Source organism: Adiantum capillus-veneris, chromosome 11, assembly GCF_014529385.1.
Source record: "Adiantum capillus-veneris isolate H3 chromosome 11, ASM1452938v2, whole genome shotgun sequence".
NCBI classification, from domain to species: domain Eukaryota; kingdom Viridiplantae; phylum Streptophyta; class Polypodiopsida; order Polypodiales; family Pteridaceae; genus Adiantum; species Adiantum capillus-veneris.
Genome location: NC_140941.1, coordinates 8922671 through 8943551, shown reverse-complemented (window position 1 = coordinate 8943551; position 20881 = coordinate 8922671). Strand labels below are relative to the sequence as shown.

General features: G+C 40.4%; 1 protein-coding gene and 1 pseudogene across 1 annotated transcript; one reads left to right on the top strand and one right to left on the bottom strand.

Moving 5' to 3' along the window:
• Positions 1 to 12944: 12944 nt before the first annotated feature.
• LOC147446866 (uncharacterized) lies at positions 12945 to 13735 on the bottom strand. The gene has a single exon (XM_086524200.1). The coding sequence runs from the start codon at positions 13340 to 13342 to the stop codon at positions 13022 to 13024; it is 321 nt and encodes a 106-aa protein (XP_086380326.1). The 5' UTR covers positions 13343 to 13735; the 3' UTR covers positions 12945 to 13021.
• Positions 13736 to 18494: 4759 nt separating this feature from the next.
• On the top strand, positions 18495 to 19107 carry LOC147446865 (uncharacterized; annotated as a pseudogene).
• Positions 19108 to 20881: the final 1774 nt, after the last annotated feature.

The window sequence follows — 20881 nt, the reverse complement described above, 5'->3', positions numbered from 1 at the left end:
AATCTGTCTTCTCTGCATCTAGTGTGGCCCTTTCTGTCCTAGTGAGTTGTGCATAGTTTCGCTCAAATTCCCTAAGTAGCTCTGTTATTGATAGTCCTTGCTTTGTCTTGACTACCCATTCTAAGAATGTCCTTTTGGTCACTCTCTCCGAGTCCTCCATGAAATATTCCTCCTTTAAAGCTACTTTGAGTTCTTCCCAATTTCTCCCATGCTCATCTTTAATTGCCCTAACATGCTCCCTAATTTTTGGAGGAACAACTAGCTCAAAGCTTTGAATCATCTCACCTTCTGACACGCGATGCAGCTCCATCTCCTTCACATACTCGCGTAAGTACTTGGTTACATCTTTGCCATTAAACTGATCCATTCTGTTGACGACCGCTTGTATGGCCTTCGTTGTTGAAATCTCCATTCTTTCAGTAGCATATTGTTGTTGCATGAACATTGCAAATGCTTGAAACATTTGCATTGTTGCTGGGTCAAAATGCATACCCTGTTGCTCAACATGATCACCCATGGTTACCCACAAACTCTCACCCTAGCAGATTCATGTCGGGTTCACCAAAAATATGTCGAGAAATTTGTGGTCTTGCCAGGAAAGCACCAGGCTTATGGCTGTGAGAGTTTGTGAGAGAACTCAACAAAAACTATATGAAGGAGTTAAACCATAGATGCCATGAAGACTAGCGTTTGGAAAGAAGTGCAATCAAAGAAGATTCACTCTTTCTCTCTTGCACTCACACACACAAAGAAAGAACACAAAAGAGAATGTCAAAACAATACGAAAATGAAAACATCAAGGTTATGGTCATATCGTATCATGGGTAATATGAAAGGGTTAATAGATGAGTTAATGGCATTCAATCTTGGCTGACCCAATAAGCTACGAATTTGTCTTTGGAATTGTAGTTTTGTGCTTACCATAATATATATATTTTGTCTAGTGATTGGGATTAATTGTGTGTACAAATCCTCGTGGTTCATAGCAAGATAACTACGCTTACGTCAAAAAAAAAGTTATAGTCTATGAGAGGTGGTATGATGGGATCCGGTGATAGAAGTATTTCATTAAGCCTTTTTGGGCCAAAGAGAAACACTATACGTTGTTAAAAGTGTATTTTTCGGCTAATCCATACGTTAATTCTAATAGATCGTACAGAGTGAAAGCAATAGGAATGATCATCATGTGGGTTATTCATCTAGGATAGTATGTGAGAAATGTAGATATGAGAGAAGTGAAGAGATAAGAAGTTTTCCTCCCAAGCCCTATTCTTGCCCGTAGGTTTGTCCGTAGGCAATAAGGATACTACGGGGAGAGATGTACCTGTAGAAAGGAGAACCTAGAATTTTTAGAGAGGATGAATTACTAAGAGTGAGAGAGATAGGTTTGGTTAAGGAGATGAGATTAGATACATACATACATACATATATATATATATATATATATATATATATATATATATATATATATATATATATATATATGTCGGATTAGAGATGAAAAAGAAAACAACAAGAAATCAAGAAAACATCAATGTAGAACACATCTTACTTGACAAAGTACCCTTCGGCACCATTACTGATGGAGAGAGAAGAAGAGGGGAGCACTCCACTTTGATTGATATGCCAAGTACAATACCTTCTTTGATTAGAGTTTATCTTCCAAGGATAGCGTACAAGAATGGCTAGTCTTCCTCTAGGAGAAAGTGTAGGCTTGGGCTTATGTTAATGGGGCTAAGTACAATTAGGCATTACTACTCACTCCCTCAAGAATTCCTCTCATCAATGGCTTGAATGCTTGAGTTCCTTTTCAAGGAAGAAGAGGTCCCCTTTTATAGGTGAAGGGAACCCCCAAGGATTTACACAAGAAAAGAGGAGCGAGTGTCAATAGGAATTGGAAAAGTTGGAAATGAGTTGTCCCTGCATGATGTGGGCATACTAGGGTCTAGTATTTTGATCATATCTCCTTAACCGTGGCTCCAAATAAAAAAGTAAAAATATGGCCAGAAACTTCAGCTCATTAGCTACGATTTGCATTTTAAAATCATTTTCCAATTCGGATTGGAACCTTGTGTAAAAAATTCATCAAAATAGGGTCCATTTCTGGTAGCAAAAGTCTTCCCGTGGTCCCCTTAGCCTAGACTTTCATTTAATTCCAAAGGACACCTCATTCCATATGAAAGCATGACATTGCTCGTTGACAAATTTTTGTAATCATGCTTGCAATAATGCATTAAAATATGTGTATCTTTGAAATCATGCCACCTAGTGTCCCACTAGGATTTGATTCCCTCCTAGTAGCTATTTAAAAAGAAATATAAGAAAAGTAGGTCCTTGGGTTCCTGAACTTCATCTTCAATGTAAAGGGTTGAGATCATTTTTATGGGAATTATGTTATAACCATCCTCATTTTGCAAAATTGAGTAGGCATAGGCGTATTCACACACACATCCATTATTGCCAAAATTTGAGTCAATTCAAATGGCTCAAAAAAAAAATTGTTTCATCTGTGCAATCCCTTTCTAAGATACATTTTTCTTGTTTTAAACTCCCGTTTTTTGAGGCTCTACACCTCCAAATAGGCGTGTCTTTGTTTAACCAAGATGGAGGCTTTGATTCAACTGAAGAGACTGAGTCAAAGTATTTTCATTACATCTCTATAAATCTGATCTTTCAAATTAACCCTTGTGATTGATCCCACTTGCTTCAAGTACAGGTAATCATTATGGAAAATTTGGACTCACAAAGGGGCCTTTTTCTTTCTGTACCACTGCAATCCCGCTTTACAATGGTACTTGGCCAAAACCCATCATTTCTCTATGATCATGAAACTCTTTGCTCACCTTTGGTAGAGGATGTTCTCTGAGGTTGTCACGATTTCTTTCATGGTTCACACAAACTGTGAGAAATTGGACAACTCGTTTACCATCTTTGCTACGTATCCTAGCATATGCTGAACCATCATCCATTACCTTTGTTTCCATTCCAACTCCCACAATGTAGGGTTGTCCAAGGATGAGATGATATGAAGATGTATCCTGTACAAAGAAGTTTTGGTCAATCTTTACATCACCTATTGTTACCTTCACACCTGGACATGCTGCATACAATTTACCGGATGAATTGTTTGCCACTTTTACCATCCAGCCATGATCTCTGTCCATCGGCCATTTTCACTTGTTGTAGAGACTCTTTGACATTATGTTTATTTCTGAACCATGGTCAATCAAGGCAACAAATGGCTCTTCAGGATCGCCTACCTTGACCAAAGTTTCTGTAGTACCCCTTGACCAATGACTTCGTGAATAGTAACTCCTAGGAATATCTTCAACTTCTTCATCATCATTTGAGAAATACACTTGCTTCACTCTCCCACTAGATTGGTAGCATCCTACCACAACTCCATCATTCTCCTTATTTTGTAGTTGCATCCCTTGTGTCTTTGAGGTTTCCCCTTCAACATGTGGACGAGAAACTTTAGCAAGGGTTTGCCTCTTCCTCTTGATGATGTCAATGATCTCCTTATGGAATTCACGCTTTGCAATGCCAAGAACTTCTCCCAGAGTAAACTCAATCTTGCTATTCAAGATCCTTTCCTCCAAGACTTTCTTTAAATCTGTAGCAACCTCAATATCAGATTGTAGTTTATAAGTTGGGCCTTTTGTCTTACCTTTCGTTGGCTCTTTCTTCTTTCCTGTTGTAGACTCCTCCATGAGTACTTCAAGTGGAGATGCTCCTTGTGTTGAGGGTGTTTGAGAAGGCATTGAGTCGCTTCTTCCCCCACTTCTAGAATCTCTTTTTGATGGTCCTTCATCAGCATTCTCATGTCTGCGCTTCTCTTCTACAATTGCCTCATTTTGTTGGCATTTTGTAATGTAAGCATGCACTGACAATGAGTCCACTGGATCATTCCATCCTGTTTCTAGACATATGCAATCACCTGCTTCATGTAGAATCTCTTTTGTAAGCTTTCCCTTTTTAGCTAATTGCATGACATTTGGCCAAATTTGACCATGATGGTCACTCACCTCTTCATCACAAAAATGTTCAATTTTTACTCCATAAGTAGCTGCCTCAACTGAAGAGTTGGCATGCTTCGTTGCCATATCTTCAACTAGGGTTTGCGTTCCCCCCTGCCCAAAGTTAGTTCTCAAGGGTAGACATGTCTCTCTTAAGTGGATTTTACCATCCTTAAAAAAGACAACATCTTTTGACAAAGCATCACTAAAATCATCACAATCCCTTCTTACATGGTCTGTACTATCACACCAAATACATCTATTAACCAACGCTTCTTTGGGATGTTGTCTTTGCCTAGGAAGTGGCCCTAATGGTTGGCCTTTTTCTTCAAGCTTTGCAAACTTCACCTTCAAGTCACGCATTCCCTTCACAAGCTCATCTAGCATGGACTCATCAAACTTACGAGCGATAAAAGTAGGCTTTACCATTTTGTCAGAAGTTGAGGTGGAAGGACTTGTAGTGTTTACTACCTTCTTGTCCCTTCTTCTTTGTCGTTTGGCAAGCAGTGAGACAGCACCTTCAACCTCATTCCAGTCGGTCTTTAGTCCTTGCTCAGCATATTTATCTTCAAGAAGAAGCTCCAAATTTTCTTGAAACTCTTTACCTACAGCTTGTAAGAAAAGATCTGTCTTCTCTGCATCTAGTGTGGCCCTTTCTGTCCTGGTGAGTTGTGCATAGCGCCGCTCAAATACCCTAAGTAGCTCTGTTATTGATAGTCGTTGGTTTGGCTTGACTACCCATTCTAAGAATGTCCTTTTGGTCATTTTCTCAGAGTCCTCCATTAAATATTCCTCCTTTAAAGCTACTTTGAGTTCTTCCCAATTTCTCTCATGGCCATCTTTAATTACCCTAACATGCTCTCTAATTTATGGAGCAACAACTAGCTCAAAGCTTTGAATCATCTCACCTTTTGACACGCAATGCAACTCCATCTCCTTCACATACGCGCGTAAGTACTTGGTTACATCTTTGCCATTGAACTGATCCATTCTATTGACGACTGCTTGTATGGCCTTCGTTGCTGAAATCTCCCTTCTTTCAATGGCATGTTGTTGTTTCATGAACATTGCAAATGCTTGAAACATTTGCATTGTTGCTGGGTCAAAATGCATACCATGTTGCTCAACATGATCACCCATGGTTATCCACAAAATCTCACCCTGGCAGTTTCATGTCGGGTTTACCAAAAATATGTCGAGAAATTTGCGGTCTTGCTAGGAAAACACCGGGCTTATGGCTGTGAGAGTTTGTGAGAGAACTCAACAAAAACTATATGAAGGAGTTAAACCATAGATGCCATGAAGACTAGGGTTTGGAAAGAAGTGCAATCAAAGAAGACTCACTCTTTCTCTCTTGCACTCACACACACAAAGAAAGAGCACAAAAGAGAATGTCAAAACAATACGAAGATGAAAACATCAAGGCTATGGTCAGATCGTATCATGGGTAATATGAAAGGGTTAATAGATGAGTTAATGGCATTCAATCTTGGCTGACCAAATAGGCTACGAATTGTTCTTTGGAATTGTAGTTTTATGCTTACCATAATATATATATTTTGTCTAGTGATTCGGATTAATTGTGTGTACAAATCCTCTTGGTTCATAGCAAGATAACTATGCTTACATCAAAAGAGAAATTATAGTCTATGAGAGGTAGTATGATGGGATCCGGTGATAGAAGTATTTCATTGAGCCCTTCACGGCCGAGGAGAAACACTATACGTTGTTGAAAGTGTATTTTACGGCTAATCCATACGTTAATTCTAATAGATCGTACAGAGTGAAAGCGATAGAAATGATCATCATGTGGGTTATTCATCTAGGATAGTATGTGAGAAATGTAGATATGAGAGAAGTGAACAGATGAGAAGTTTCCCTTCCAAGCACTATTCTTGCATGTAGGCAATAAGGATACTGCGGGGAGAGATGTACCTGTAGAAAGGAGAATCTAGAATTTGTAGAGAGGATGAATTACTAAGATTGAGAGAGAGGTTTGGTTAAGGAGATGAGATTAGATACACACATATATATATATATATAGTTATATATGTCAGATTAGAGATGAAAAAGAAAACAACAAGAAATCAAGAAAACATCAATGTAGAACACATCTTACTTGACAAACCCTTCGGCACCATTATTGATGGAGAGAGAAGAAGAAGGGAGAATTCAACTTTGATTGATACGCCAAGTCCACGCCCTTCTTTGATTAGAGTTGATCTTCCAAGGATAGCATGCAAGGATGGCTAGTCTTCCTCTAGGAGAAAGTGTAGGCTTAGGCTTATGTTAATGGCTAAGTACAATTAGGCATTACTACTCACTCCCTCAAGAATTCCTCTCATCAATGGCTTGAATACTTGAGTTCCTTTTCAAGGAAGAAGAGGTTCCCTTTTATAGGTGAAGAGAACCCCCAAGGGTTTACACATGAAGAGAGGAGCCAGTGTGAAAAGGAATTGGAAAAGTTGGAAATGAGCTGTCCTTGCATGATGTGGGCAGACTGGGGTCCAGTATTTTGATCATATCTTCTCAACCGTGGCTCCAAATAGAAAAGTAAAAATATGGGCAGAAACTTCAGCTTATTCGCTACGATTTTCATTTTAAAATCATTTTCCAATTCGGATTGGAACCTTGTGTAAAAAATTCATCAAAATAGGGTCCATTTCTGGCAGCAAAAGTCTTCCCGTGGTCCCCTTAGCCTAAACTTTCATTTAATTCCAAAGGACACCTCATGCCATATGAAAGCATGACATTGCTCCTTGACAAAGTTTTGTAATCATGCTTGCAATAATGCATTAAAATAAGTGTATCTTTGAAATCATGCCACCTAGTGTCCCACTAGGATTTGATTCCCTCCTAGTAGCTATTTAAAAAGAAATATAAGAAAAGTGTAAAAAATACATAGAATATATATATATTGGAGTTTACCCTACATATAGGATCTAGCTAGGGTGTGAGATGATAATGAGATAGTAGAAATAAAGAATCAATGTTTTTTGCCCCAAGTTAAAGAGGCGTAGCTATTGAGCTTTTCCCATAGTAATCTTTGATGGTAAAGTAAGGATAGGTTACCCTTGAGAAAAATAATAGGATGAGATAGAAGGCTTATTATTATACTTAAATATGCATCTGTACATTATAGGAAAGATAATTATGTATCTTAAAAGTTACAAGATAGATCTTGTAGCATGCTTTCCCATTATGTACGTGTCAGAGTACGACAACGCTTTCAAGTGCCAATTTGTGGACTAAACATGGACTCATTTTAGGGCATGTATAGTATCCAAGAATGATATGCCTATACATGAGGGAAAAATTAAAGCCATTATAGAATTTCCACCACCTACAAACTAAAAATGGGTCTAGAGATTCATAGGGCCATGTCAAATTATTATTGGCAGTTTAGTTTACGCTTTGTTGAGATAGCTCATTCGTTTGTATAATATTCTTATCAAGGTTCATTGGACTGAGGAATGTGACCACGCTTATTAAAGAAGGCCCTTACAAGTACCCCAATTGTACAAGTGCCCCATTGAAATGTAAATTTCCATGTGCATATTGATGCATCAACTTTTGATGTTGGGTGTATTCTAACACAGCTAGGAGAGCATAAATTAGATTACCCCATGATGCCAACATGAACTACACCACTACAGAGCAAGAAGGTCTAGCTATTAATTATGCAGTAAATAAATTCCGATATTATCTTTTGCCACCAAGTTTGTGTTTTATCTTGATCATCAAACGTTACTATATCTAGTAAATAAGTCATGCTCCAAGGGAAGAATTATAAGATGGTTGTCATTTTCCTTGAATTTGATTTTACAATGGCCGTGAGGCCTAGAAAAAAACATGTCATGGAAAGATTTGCTAGATGGTTACTCATTCTCCTTGAATTTTATTTTACAATAGGCATGAGGCCTAGCTCATTATTTGTCTTACATACCCTACAAAGAAGTCCCCCACTAGGGTTGGTGAGTTACCCAAAACTTCCCTCTTTATGGTTGAGACCATTCCCAAATGGAATGAGAAGATAACTTATTAAAATTAATGGTTGTCCACCCAAAGAGCTTTGAAAGGATTTAGCTTGTAAGTTAATCAAGATGTGAAACTTATTGGTTGATTGCACAAACTCTCTATAAGCAAAGAAAAGATGACATTCTTAGGCACTGAGAGCAGGCTTTTTGAAATGGGGCCTCTAAACCCAAACCAATGAGCCAACCCTCACAAAATTCTCGTAACGGAGCACGCACCGTAGTTAGGGCATCATCTTCTTTTGTGAGTGGAGAAGGAAACCAACCAAATAGTAATTGCACACACCCACTCGAGTAATGCTCTTTGGGACCCCTTACTATGTACACTTTGGACACTTGACACCACAAGCAATTATACAACCCAATACCATGCACCAACGTGAATATGCAATTCGTGGAATTATTTTCACCTCTCCTATAAGAAGACCCATGTTATATTCAAACTCCTCCTCTCTTAAGCACTCATCAAATATCATGTGCACAAGACTTGCCTCTCAAAAAACACAAGGGAATCACTTACAACAAACTAACACACTTTGCATAGAGAGCTCATCTCCATCTATGCAATGCCGTGACAAATAAAATCACCATAAGAGGTAGCCACATGCATATGTGATGAAGAAAAAGAGATTTGGAGTGAGAAATTTTGTTAAACTAATTAAATAAGTGTGGAGAAACAAACCCATGGTAAATTGAGAGTAGAACACTTACTTGATTTTCTCATGCGATTTTAAGGGGAGGAAAGACGCTTGCCAACCATCACAAATTGCAACACTTGATTATTGAAGATGATTTAATGATCATTATTATGAAAAATGAGAGAGATCATGATGTATTTACAAATTATTTAGGTGCTATAATGATTTATTGGGTTGATGGAGTAAGAGATTGTAGAATAGGAAGAGTGGAGGATAGAGTTGCACTTCCTCCAACAAGGAGGTCTAGGAGGGAGGGATTTGGATGTGAAAGAGGGAGAGTTGGGGTTTTCTCTTCTATTGGTCAAGACCAAAAAGGAGTTGAAAATAGGTGTGTGTGTGTTTGAGTCTCTCCAAGAGGGGCTATTTATAGGTATGCAAGAGTGGGATTATGTTACACTTAATTAGGGTGAGGGATTATCCCTAATTAAGTGTTCTTTGACCACTTACTCAATATTGGAAAAAAATGGATTATTTACTCACAAAAAATAGCATTTTAGACCATGAAGACTCCATAGGGGTGCATAATGTATATGGGCCCCACCATGATGCCCTACGGGTGGCTCCTGTAGGGTATCATCAGTTTGTTTGCCTTGGTCTAGGAAGCATCCTTAGATTGGTCCCATATGAATTCACCTTCTAGAAGAGGGTTAGGGTAAGATAAAATATTACCCTCTCTGATTTATCTGATCTACAGTCCTCTTTTGTTGCGGTTGTGACGGGTTTACATTATTTTCACCATAACTTTTGACTTATAGCTCGGGATGACATGATTCAAAAAGAAAATTTGACCTTCTCAAAGTGTTTGATATGAATTTGGACTATTCTTCACACCCATGCACCAAGATATTTGGTTTGGAAGGTCCAAACTAAGCTAGGAAACGTTTTGCATCCAAGTCTTCTTGTATGGGCACTTTGCTTGTACGCATCCAAGGGGAAGCATGATTTTTCAAAGGGTATGATGCTTAAACAAAGAGAGGAGGGCCCAAACTCATTTTCTTGTGAAAAGAATATACAAGTTGAGCCTTTTTTTCAAAGGAGAAAAACTATATGGATATTCTAAGAGATATTGTGCCACCTATGTAGGGCATAGAAGACTTGTAAAGCTAGACCATAATCTTTGGTAAAGGCAAGTGGAGATGTGATTTTCTATGATAATTTATCTATATGGGGTGGATATAGATATATTATTTTCCTACTACTAATTTACAAGAGGTAAGAAAGTTTGAAGGTAGATAGTTTGTTATCGTATGCTTAATTTTACTTACAAAGCAAAAAGAAAAGGATAGTAATTTAAACATATAACAAAGGTGAAGTTTTTAGGAAGAGTAAGGTGTATGTGTCGCAACAAAGGTTAACCAAGGAGAGGGAATTTACTCTAAATAAATTAATAGTGTGGAGAAATATATACACATATGAGCAAAAGGAAGTTGAGTAGGTTGAAAATGTTGCAAAAAGATGGTTGCCATTTTATGCCACTCATATTAGCTCTCCCCCAAGTCTAGAGATATTCATATCTCTAGGAGGACAATGGTGTTTTTCTTCTTCTTTTTTTTTCTTTTTTTTGCTTTTTCTTTTTCCTCTTTTTTTTCTTTTTTAGGAGCAGTGACATGCACTCTTTTACTCCATTAGAATCGATTTTCATCACCACGGTCCCATAAATGGGACATGGGAGGGTTGCTTTGGGTAGGTTCAAATTCCAAGGCTGGGTCTTTTTTCCACATCAAAGCTTTAAAAATAGGCGGAGCATTTGCCAAGCCAAATGGAGCCATGCCATTAATTTGGAGCTTAGACGATGTAGGTAGATGAATTCTTACCAGTGGATTGATACGTCGAAAGAAGGGCTTCAATCTCCATCCATTGACTCTGGTCTTGTGGAGTTTTCTTGATAGATCTGCTAGTCTATAACTACCACTCCCAATCTTTCTTTTTATCATGAAAGGTCGCTCCCATCTTTGCAGAAACTTTTTGTCGAGTCGAGTATCAAGTCGGTTATCATAGCGAAGAACCATCATACCTTCTTTCAATCCTTTCCCCTTGAGCTTCTTGTAATGATCAATGCACTCTTCTCTATCTAGCTCAAGTCTTTGGATCTAATATCCTTTCCTGTAGAGCATCCTTTGGTTTTTTTGCCACTCTTGCAAGAGCGTGCAAGCTTGAGAGCTCTACCTCAATGGGTAGAAGTGCCGCCTATCCATAAACTATATGAAAAGGGGTGAATTGGGTAGATACCTTGAAAGATGTCCTATATGCCCAAACAGCAGCAGTCAAATGGCGATCCCAATCATTAGGCCAGTCCACAACCTTCTTAAAAATGATCTTACATATCATTCCATTCACTTTTTCCACCAATTTGTTGCATTGAAGAGAGTATGGTGTGGAATGTAAGTGTTTCACTTTTAACCTCCTTAAGAGATCATTCAGAAGGTCGGCCCTAAAACCGGGCCTCGATCTGATAAGATTTCTAGGGGTGCTCCAAACCTACTACAAATATGATCAAAAATGAACTTTGATAGCTCTTCAGCAGTGATTTGGGTTGTGCTTGTTGCTTCTCCCATCGTGTCATGTAGTCAACACCCATGATGATGAAGAATTTCCCTGTAGAAGTGCAAGGTAGGGGACCTATTGCATACACACCAATTTATAAAAGGGCCATAGGATATTATTGGGACTCGAGGCTCATATGTTAGTCGTCTATTCCCTGCAATTTGACATTGCTTACATGCCTTACATCAATGTTGGACATCACAATGTAAGCTCGGCCAAATAAACCCTGCTTGTAAAATCTTCCTACTTGTAATATCTTGAGAAAAGTGACCACTGCAGACATCATCATAACATGAAAGAAGAATTTTCTCTATCTCTCGCACACTTGGTACTCTCCTCAAGACCAAATCTTTTCGTTTGTGATATAAGTCATCCCCGATCAACTGGTAAGGTGTGGCCTTCGTAACTAGTCTATGTATTTGCACCTTATCTAAGTGTTTGGGACACTCACCTGCTTGGAGGAAGAAAATAATGTCTTTTAGCTCCTCTTTCCGTTGATATTAAAGTTTCACACCTCCTACCGCCATTTGAAGCTTTTCATTTGCAAGCAAGTTTGCTTCCTTGTTATGAGTTCTCACAATGTGTTGTACCTGTGTTTCTTTAAAACCCTTAATCAAAGACTATCCCAAATACCCATCACACATAGTGTAGCATTCATCACCTCCCACTTCATTCAAAATTTCATCTTGGAAAGGGAGAGGGAAGTGGTTTCTCTTTGTTTCAGCATTGAGGGGTTTGTAATCCACGCAGACCCTCCACTTACCAATCTTCTTGGGAGTGACTATGATAGGTGATACCCATTTAGAGTTGGATACTGGATAGATGAAGCCAGCCTTCAAGAGTCAATTCACTTCTTGTAAGAGAGCCTTTTGTTGCACAGATCCTAGTCGCCTTAGCTTTTGAGCCACGGGTTTGTTCCCTGTCAGTGATAAACAAATTGGGATACCTCCTTAACATATTGATGTAGGACCTCTTCTCCTCACAAGTAAGATCTTTTGTAAGCATCTTCTCGAATCCTTCTTCGGCTTTGCCTAAATAGGAGCTTAGTCCCTTCATTTTCAGGAAGACTAGTTGGGCGATTTAAACCCTGCGAAGGAGCAAGAAATCTGCCATAAAAGGCATATTTCGTGGTCACTTCCCCGATCACGTCGAGTGCAAACGGGCTCTTAGAAATTACCTCTAAAGCAATCAACAAAAGGACCAGAGATCGTTCTCTGGCTTTGAACTCTTTAAGGCCCTTGTCACACAAGGGCGGCTGGACAAGGCTAATTTTGCATTTTCGGACGAGGTGCAGACATTCTCCACATTGATATATTTGTAAATCCTTCTCAACCAACCAAACTAGCGCAGCTGTAAAGTTCTACGCTAGCTGCACCATGGTCGATGATTCAAAAAAATTCAGTTGTTTTCACGCTATTTGCATGTTCGATGTCCATCGCTTGCTGGTTCTGGGCGAGGGGGTAAGCCCGGTTGCGTTTTTGCTTTGGCAGACAATATGCAGCACCAATGGCACGCTGCCAACTCACAGTCGGACACGTCCGGGCGTACATGTCACAGGTCCGGGCGTACATGTGTGACAGGGGCCTAATTTTATTTTATACGAGAGATCAGATTGATACGTTGCGCCGATTAGAGAGAGAGAGAGAGAGAGAGAGAGAGACAGAGCTGCAGGCGTGAGATGGACGGGCGACCCGGCGCCGGGGAGGCTCATTATTTTATAAATGCCTTACTCTCGGATGTAATCTGGATGCCAGTAGGGATCCCAAAGGCGAGGACAATGTTGCTCCCGAGCGTGCAGATAGACGTCGACTACTTGGGGGAGCAGGTGACGAAGCTGGGGGCCGGGCCGGTGGAGTTCTTGTTCATCAGGAGGAAGTACGCACGCCTGATTCGCAAATGCCTCGAGGAGAGCGGCCTGCTGTCTAGCTTGGAGATTGTGCAGAACCACTATGAGTACAACTTGATGGAGACGATGACGAGTTTTGCCACCCACGGCCGCCGCAAACACTTCATCGTCGCCGTCACCTTCTTCGCCCTCCTCAACCATGTTCGGCGACGCATCCGTCTCTGGAACTTGGCCCTCTCCGCCCACTACCAGCACTTCCTCAACCTCGCCCTCACCCCGACCGATCCCGCCCAGCCGATGCCCTCCTTCGCCTTGTCCATCCTCTCCTCCCACCTCAAAGTCATGTATAACGCCATGGACGCCCTCAAAGATGCCCTTGCTTTGCCCTCTATCCCCTTCCAATGCCTTTAAGTCACCAAGGAGCTCAGTAGTGATGTAGCCCTGGCTGCGTTCTCTTGGGCCTCTCCCCCATTGGAGAGGTTCCCACGGTTACCCCTCAAGTCGGGTGTACTATACAACCATGTGCCCTTAACGGTGTAATGTGCAACTCTAAACACATGTTTATCGATAATGTTTCTCCCTGCGCTCGATGGTAACAAAAATAAAGCATTTCTACAGAACAACAATGCCAAGGTCTATGACATTTGCTATAACTAAAAGGACCCAAAGTTTTTACCTTGAAAATCAAGTTTGAATGGAATTACAAGCAAAGTTTCATTTTCAATAGAGAAATTTACACTACAAACCAAAGGAAAAAGGGGTACCAAATTTTTTTATGTTTGTTTTTGCTCTATGAAGTTGTCCTCATCTCTAATCCGCTCATGTGGCTTTATCTTGTTTTGTAAGGGGTTTTTTTTTATGAGTATTTTTTGGCAAGCACTTTTGGAATGTGATGAGCAAATTTCAAAACGATTCTAAAAGAGAGAATGAGAGAGAGGGAAAGAGAATATGCGAGAGGGGGGGATGAGAAGAGAGGGAATGCATACCATAAGGACATATAGATCTAATGTATTTTCATGACTCTCCCACTTCCTCTCAGCTTCTCCATTGTGAGAGAGAGAGAGAGAGAGAGAGAGAGAGAGAGAGAGAGATGGATTTTAGTATCATCCTCGAAGGTCAAATATGACCTATGGGACCAAAGCTACATGTGATGTAGTATGTGTGCAGTTGATAAGTGATTCTTGATGCTCCAAAATTGCGGTGATGAGAGTCACAATGGAGAGCCCACGTTGTGACTAGGAGAGGAAAATATGTAGGTCTAAGTCATGGCTAAAAATGTGAGGGAAGAACGTTCGAATGTGACCAACAAAAGCTAAGCATTATAGTAGTGTGTGGTACTCAAACTCTAGAACTTGCAATGAGCACAATGTGCGGAATCGATTTGACTTTTTTGCATTGCCCCAATAGCTTGTCTCACATCGAAGGGAGTGAAAGCTAAGTTGAATGACTACGATAGTGCATATCATTGACAAGGGGATATGCACAAGTATGTAAGGGTGAGTACGGTTTTCTCTTTCAGCGAAGAAGATGGTTTTGTAGTTGGTGGCAATATGGGTGGTGTATGTATGAAGTGTGACCCACCAGATTCCTCCCAAGCCATAATACATTGGCATTATAGAACAGCTTCATTCACTTGGGAGTCAATTGAGGCAACATATAACAAACATAATGTATGATCCCATCTCCCAAACCACTTCTCAATGTCTTGCATCCATTCTGTGCTCTAGATCTTGGTTTTATACGTCTTTTGAACTTTTTTGCTTGCTTCCCATGGAGTTGTAGGAAGTTAACTTGAGGGGTTTTGATGCATCTTTATCATGTACTCCACAACCCTCTCCATGTCCATAACCTCAATTACAAGATATCCCAACTCAAGCAGCATAAGAGAATATATGGTGTTTGTGTCTTAACTTGGAGAAATTTGTGTAAGAAAATGCTTTTAGATATTCATAAAATCTTTCTAAGTAGTGATTCAACTCTTTCTCATCCATTGAAGTACGATCATACAAGTGAACTTCCTCCAAGTCCCTTAAAATGTATGGCATATCAAATTGTCAAGCATCATGCTGCAATATTTTTGTGCGAGCATTCAAGAGACCGTAAACAAGCAAGGTGAAGATTTATGGACACTTGCAAAAGATAATGGAACACTAAAGGTCGTTGTTGTTGAGAATGAGAATCTCAAGAGGACACTTGATATACATACAATAGATTTGTTGCAATTTGAAGAGGAAATCAAGGAATATAAATGCTCTCTTGTGGACTTGAACGCTTTGAAGGAGCACATGAGAAAAGTGAAGCATGACCATGTATCAGTGAAAGAGGAGAAATTTGACACCATGAGCCAGGATGAATGCAACATGAAAAATGTATACACAAGAAAGTCTTGGGTTGATGTATGTGGTAACAATGTGGTTGTTAATTTCTCCCTCATGAAAACTATGGCTCAAACAAAGAATATTGAGAATGTCAATGTAGAGGAGTTGAAGGAACAAGAGCAACGTTCCAAGAATTTTGATATTCATGGAATTCCTGAAGAGAAGTTAGAGACATCTCCTTCTCTTTCCATTAGTATCGAATATTTCTTCAAAACCCAATTTGGCATGTTAGGAGTTATGGTTTGTAGAGAACATCAAGTAGGTAAGCAAGGATCTCCTCCCTTGGGAGAACGATCAATTGTATGCACCATGCCGGACGAGACCAAACAAAATATTATCTTTGATAACAGCTAGATTTATTTGAGGGATACAAAATATTTTGTCTATGAAGATTGCACTATTAAGGGAAAAATATGCATTGCAAGGCATATGAGGGAAGGAATAAGAAAAACAAGGAGATCTCTCATGAAGAGCTGTGCCCAATGAGTAGCAAGTTCCTCGAGAAGATAGGAATGCGCGACCTATGAGGCTTAGTTACAATTGAAAGTATGCTTTTGTAATTTCAATGGATACCCATGGAATGCGGGAGTTGGCCTAGATGAACTAACAAGAAAAGATGATATTGTACTTCTTATTAAAACTTGGGAGCATGATACACAAAGGACTAACGAGTTGGAGGATTACAATCTACAATCATTGATGTGGTCAAAGAATCTCAAGTAACCAAGAGGGCAAGGAGGTGTAGCATGTATGGTTAAGAAAGGATTGAAAGATTTTGTATCAATTGTGAAAGATGACAAGCACAAACTTTATATATGCCTCATCATGATTCCCCCTTTAATGCTTGCATTGATAGAGATCAGCCATTTTTTTATTTCGAGGAGGAGAGAGAGAGAGGCCTTGGACAAAGGGAATATAGATCTTGTGAGACATATGTATAATTTTCAATTCTTTCAAAATGCTCCATTGCTTACCCATTCTTTCAAAATGATCCATGGCTTACCCATTGGAGAATTTGATCAAAACATCAAAAAGATGAATATTCATCACTTATAGAAAGAACTACATTTCATATCACTTGAAGTACATAAAGCATCACTTTATAAGGTGTGCCCCGAATCAATTGATTGAAGGCCATGGTTTTGTATTGGTGCTCTCTTGTACGGGTAAGAGATATTGACCACGTGCTCTTGCTACTCTTTTAATTTCTCTTCATCGATCTTTGTGATGATCCCAACTGTCTTCCAACAATGGCAAATTAAGGGCCATTTTCACTCAAGCTTTGCACGATGAGCACATCTTGAGCTTTGTGCACATTCAATAAAGGCCATACATCTCCAAATAGCCTACTATTATTTTTCCATATGTTGCTTCTTCGTTGGCCTCTAGGGTATCCCAAGCAGATTTATGAAGGTCTCCAGATCGTTAGGAGGCATTGTGGGGAGGGAGTAGTGCAATGTGTTAGTTTTTAAGTGGTTAATAAAAGAAAATGTGAACACAAAATTGTTTCACAACATTTAAGAGGCTCTTAAACTAACATTTAATTGAATAGATGACTGATTCAACACCTCTACAACCTCATTCCCTATGGCACTATGCAAAAAATGCTCACTAAAAAATGCTTTGTATAGCAAGCAATACAAAAAACACGTATTCAAATAACTTTCATCAATGAGATTCCAAAATGGAAAATACAATGAGAAGAGAAAACATGAGCTGTTGTAGGAAAAAGAAAATGACAAATCTGTTACATATCTATGGTAGGATAGGTGCACTCTCTACTGAGTGAATTGAAGGCTTGGACCTCACCAATAACTAGTTGATGAATAAAAATATTTTCATTTTTTTCCTAAGCCTCTCTCTTTCTCTCTCTCTCTCTCTCACACACACACATTGCTTTTTCCTAAGCCTCTCTCTTTCTCTCTCTCTCTCTCTCACACACACACATTGCTAGGGATAGTGTGTTAACCTCACTATACTAATACTGGTGCTCCTTGTGTAATGGTACTAGTACTGGTACTGGTACCAATGCTAGAGGTGTACTGGTAAGGATACTGGTACTATATTATACTGAGCAGATATTGGTGCTACATATGTACTATTACTGGATCTACTGATACTATACACGCATTGGAATTGTATTATACTGAATTGGTATTGCTGCTACCTATGTGATATACTCGCACTGATACGGGCACCGGTTATGTACAGTATTATACTAGACTGGTACTAGGGATACTTGTGATACTTGTACGGGTACTACTTGTGGACTGGTATTGTACTGGTAGTGGTACTTGTATCGTTTGTGTACAATAATACATTGGACTGGTGAAACTTGTGGGTTGGTACTAGTGATACTTATGTACTAGTATTGAACCGATACTGGTACTAGGTTAATGTATTATACTAAATTAGTACTAGTACTACTTGTGTATTGGTGACATTGGAACTAATGTAAGAATGGTTGGACCTTTTTCCCGGCTAGAATAGTGTAAGGATAATGTGTTAATATCCTTGGGCATTATTTACTGGGGCTAATTGATCTAGGGAGTCCTGGGTGAATTATAGTAGGTAGTTCAATAGTTGATATTTTGGAGGTACCTTAAAAGACACCTAATTCTTCATAAGTAGCTAACATGATATGGTGAAAGACTCGGGGCCTGGATTTGACATTTTGCCCTATTTTGTGTTACAAGTACTGAAATTGTATGATATTGAACTAAAATACTGGTATTCGTGCAAATGAAGGTACTAGGCAGTACTATGCTGATAGTGATTCTTATAAAGGTAGTTGTGGAGTACGCCATGGTGGTACAGCAGGTATCAAGCTTGTCCAAGAGGGAAAAAGCTACTACGATCATGGAAAAGCTACTAGTCTACCCTGTGAGGATGGTAAAGTGTGCCCATGTTTGAGTTTGTTGGAGGTAGATGATGGTAGGGTTGAATAGAATGAGAAGGAAAGTTATATTGAGGCTATGCTACAGGATGATGCGGTAGAGGATGATCCTCTCTTCTTCCCTATTTAGAGAAGCAGTGGCAAGGCATGTGCTTGAAGAACATGAAGATGAAGTGGGTCTACAAGACGTGAAGGTTGAGCCATATGGCTCTGCCTATGTGGATGGTCTTGAAGATGCTGTGGGTCGAAGATGTTGCAGGCATGGAGTGGAGTGCAAAGTTGATAGAAGAACCTTTGGATGAAGAACAGGTGTTGCCAGTTGTGCATGCAGAAGAAGAATAGGCTAGGGAAATGGATAAGATGGTAACAAATATCTGTGGATCCTTATTGATGGACATGCTGATGGAAGCTGCAATGGAATGGGTCATTCGCCAGCCAGAGGAGTCTTTGGTGGAGATATCATATCTATATGGTTGGGAGAGAGGATTGTAGGTATAGTTGCTAAGCAGAATAATGAGCATGATGATGCTCTATACAAAGCAGATTGGAGCCCTATAGATTCTTGGAGCAGTGAGGGTGTACTATCTACCTTCTATGTGCCCCATTGGATATTTGCATGGATAGAGTACTACATGGGGCTACTACAGAAGGATGGTGATGACCAAAGGTACGTGTTTGACCCAGGGGGATGATGACAGGAAATGTAGGGGGCTAGGCAACCCGCATGAGAAGGAGCGGCGGGTGAAAAAAAACATTGTACATAAGGTTGGTTTTTTGTTTTGCAGAGTGTTTGTAGGGTATTAGGTTCAGTAAGCATGCTTTTGGTTGAGCGTGAATGCTCAACTAGGGGGTGGGCAATGATGGTGTAGCCAAAGTTGGTCCAAGCTAGAAAGTGATCTATGCCAGACAAAGGCTACATGCAGATGGAGTGCAGAAGGCTAGGGCAGGTATCAAGGTCCTGGGCAGCCAAAGGGTAGCAGAAATGTATGCTTAATGGGGTTTTTTAGGCCAAAAGGACTAAAGGATAGTCTAGATGGGATAGCAGATAAAGGTGCCCAAAGTGCCAAACAAGTCATAGCTCTGTAATGTAGTGTTCAATGTGCTCTAGAAGCTGGTTTAGAAGGCTCTTCAAACCGAGCCCCGGTATGTAAGATACTGAAGTTCAAAGCTAGAAGGTGTTGCAGATCCCCGATGCAGAGGGCAACTGGTGAAAGATGGCCCAAGCAGATTTCAACAGATAGATGTGTAGAACTGGACTTATGGAGCATGCATGACTTCTCAAATTGACTATCAGAGCTCTGGATAGCAAGTTATGCTCGGTTGAAGTTTTGCCAGGGGCCAGTTATGGGTCGGGTTGAGTGCATTGGGAATCATGCCATCTGGAATTTCTTGAGCCTCGATAGAGTTCTAGAGGGTAGTATGGATCATGTGGAGTAGACAGGAACTAATTGCGTGTCAATCAAGTTCCCGATTAGCGGATTACGACGGATCAAAGTTAAGGGCTAACGCCAAGCATGTGAATGCAAATGCTTTTTCCAATTTTCGGCCTCTTGGCTCGAGGTCATAGAGAGGTCTAAAGACAACAAGATTCATGACGGTTCAAAGCCAACGTGGTGAAGCTTCAGCCGCGCCTAGTGCCTTGGGAATCTGACCCTCGACCGAGATGTTGCAGGTTGGTGAAGTGGGGGGAAAATTGAATATAAATGATTGAAAGAAAAGGTCTTTTTGTTTTTGGCAGTGACCCTAAGAGGAGGCGTTCGCTGACTGCCATGTGGCGTAGACCAAATCCCATATGCATAGTATGTGTCGCGAGTTAAAGCCTATATAGGATGGTCCGTGGCGTCATGGTCATGTGTATAAGGGGAAGAGAAAGCTCCCCATCTCGTTGGCCATGGCGGGAGCCGTTGGCAGCACTATGTGCATGCGGGCCTGGCGGTGCAAGGCAGTGACGAAGCCGTTTTGCCCAGTGGCGGACAGTCGGTGGTTGTTGGAGTAATGCATGCAGGCGGCTGATGACATGGCAAAGTGCCCATCGGGGTCAAGTTTACATAGGTGGCAATTGCCCGCAATCTTTTGAAGCACTTGACCCCCCCCCCCCCCCCCCCCCCCCCCCCCCCCCCCCCCCTCACTAGCGATATCGCTACTGGTAAGGTAAGGGGCACGGCCTATGGAGAGAGAGAGAGAGAGAGAGAGAGAGAGAGAGAGAGAGAGAGAGAGAGAGAGAGAGAGAGAGAGAGAGAGAGAGAGAGAGAGAGAGAGAGAGAGAGAGAGAGAGAGAGAGAGAGAGAGAGAGAGAGAGAGAGAGACCATGCAAACGTACCAAATGAGTCACCAAGTGTCGTCAAATGAAAAAAGACCAAAAATGGATGCTCCCTCCCTATAAGAGGGTTTTTTTGTAACATTTTATGGGCTTTTTTCTTGGAAGAGGGGTGTACCTTGAGGGAAAGAGCCAACAGAGAGTTGTTG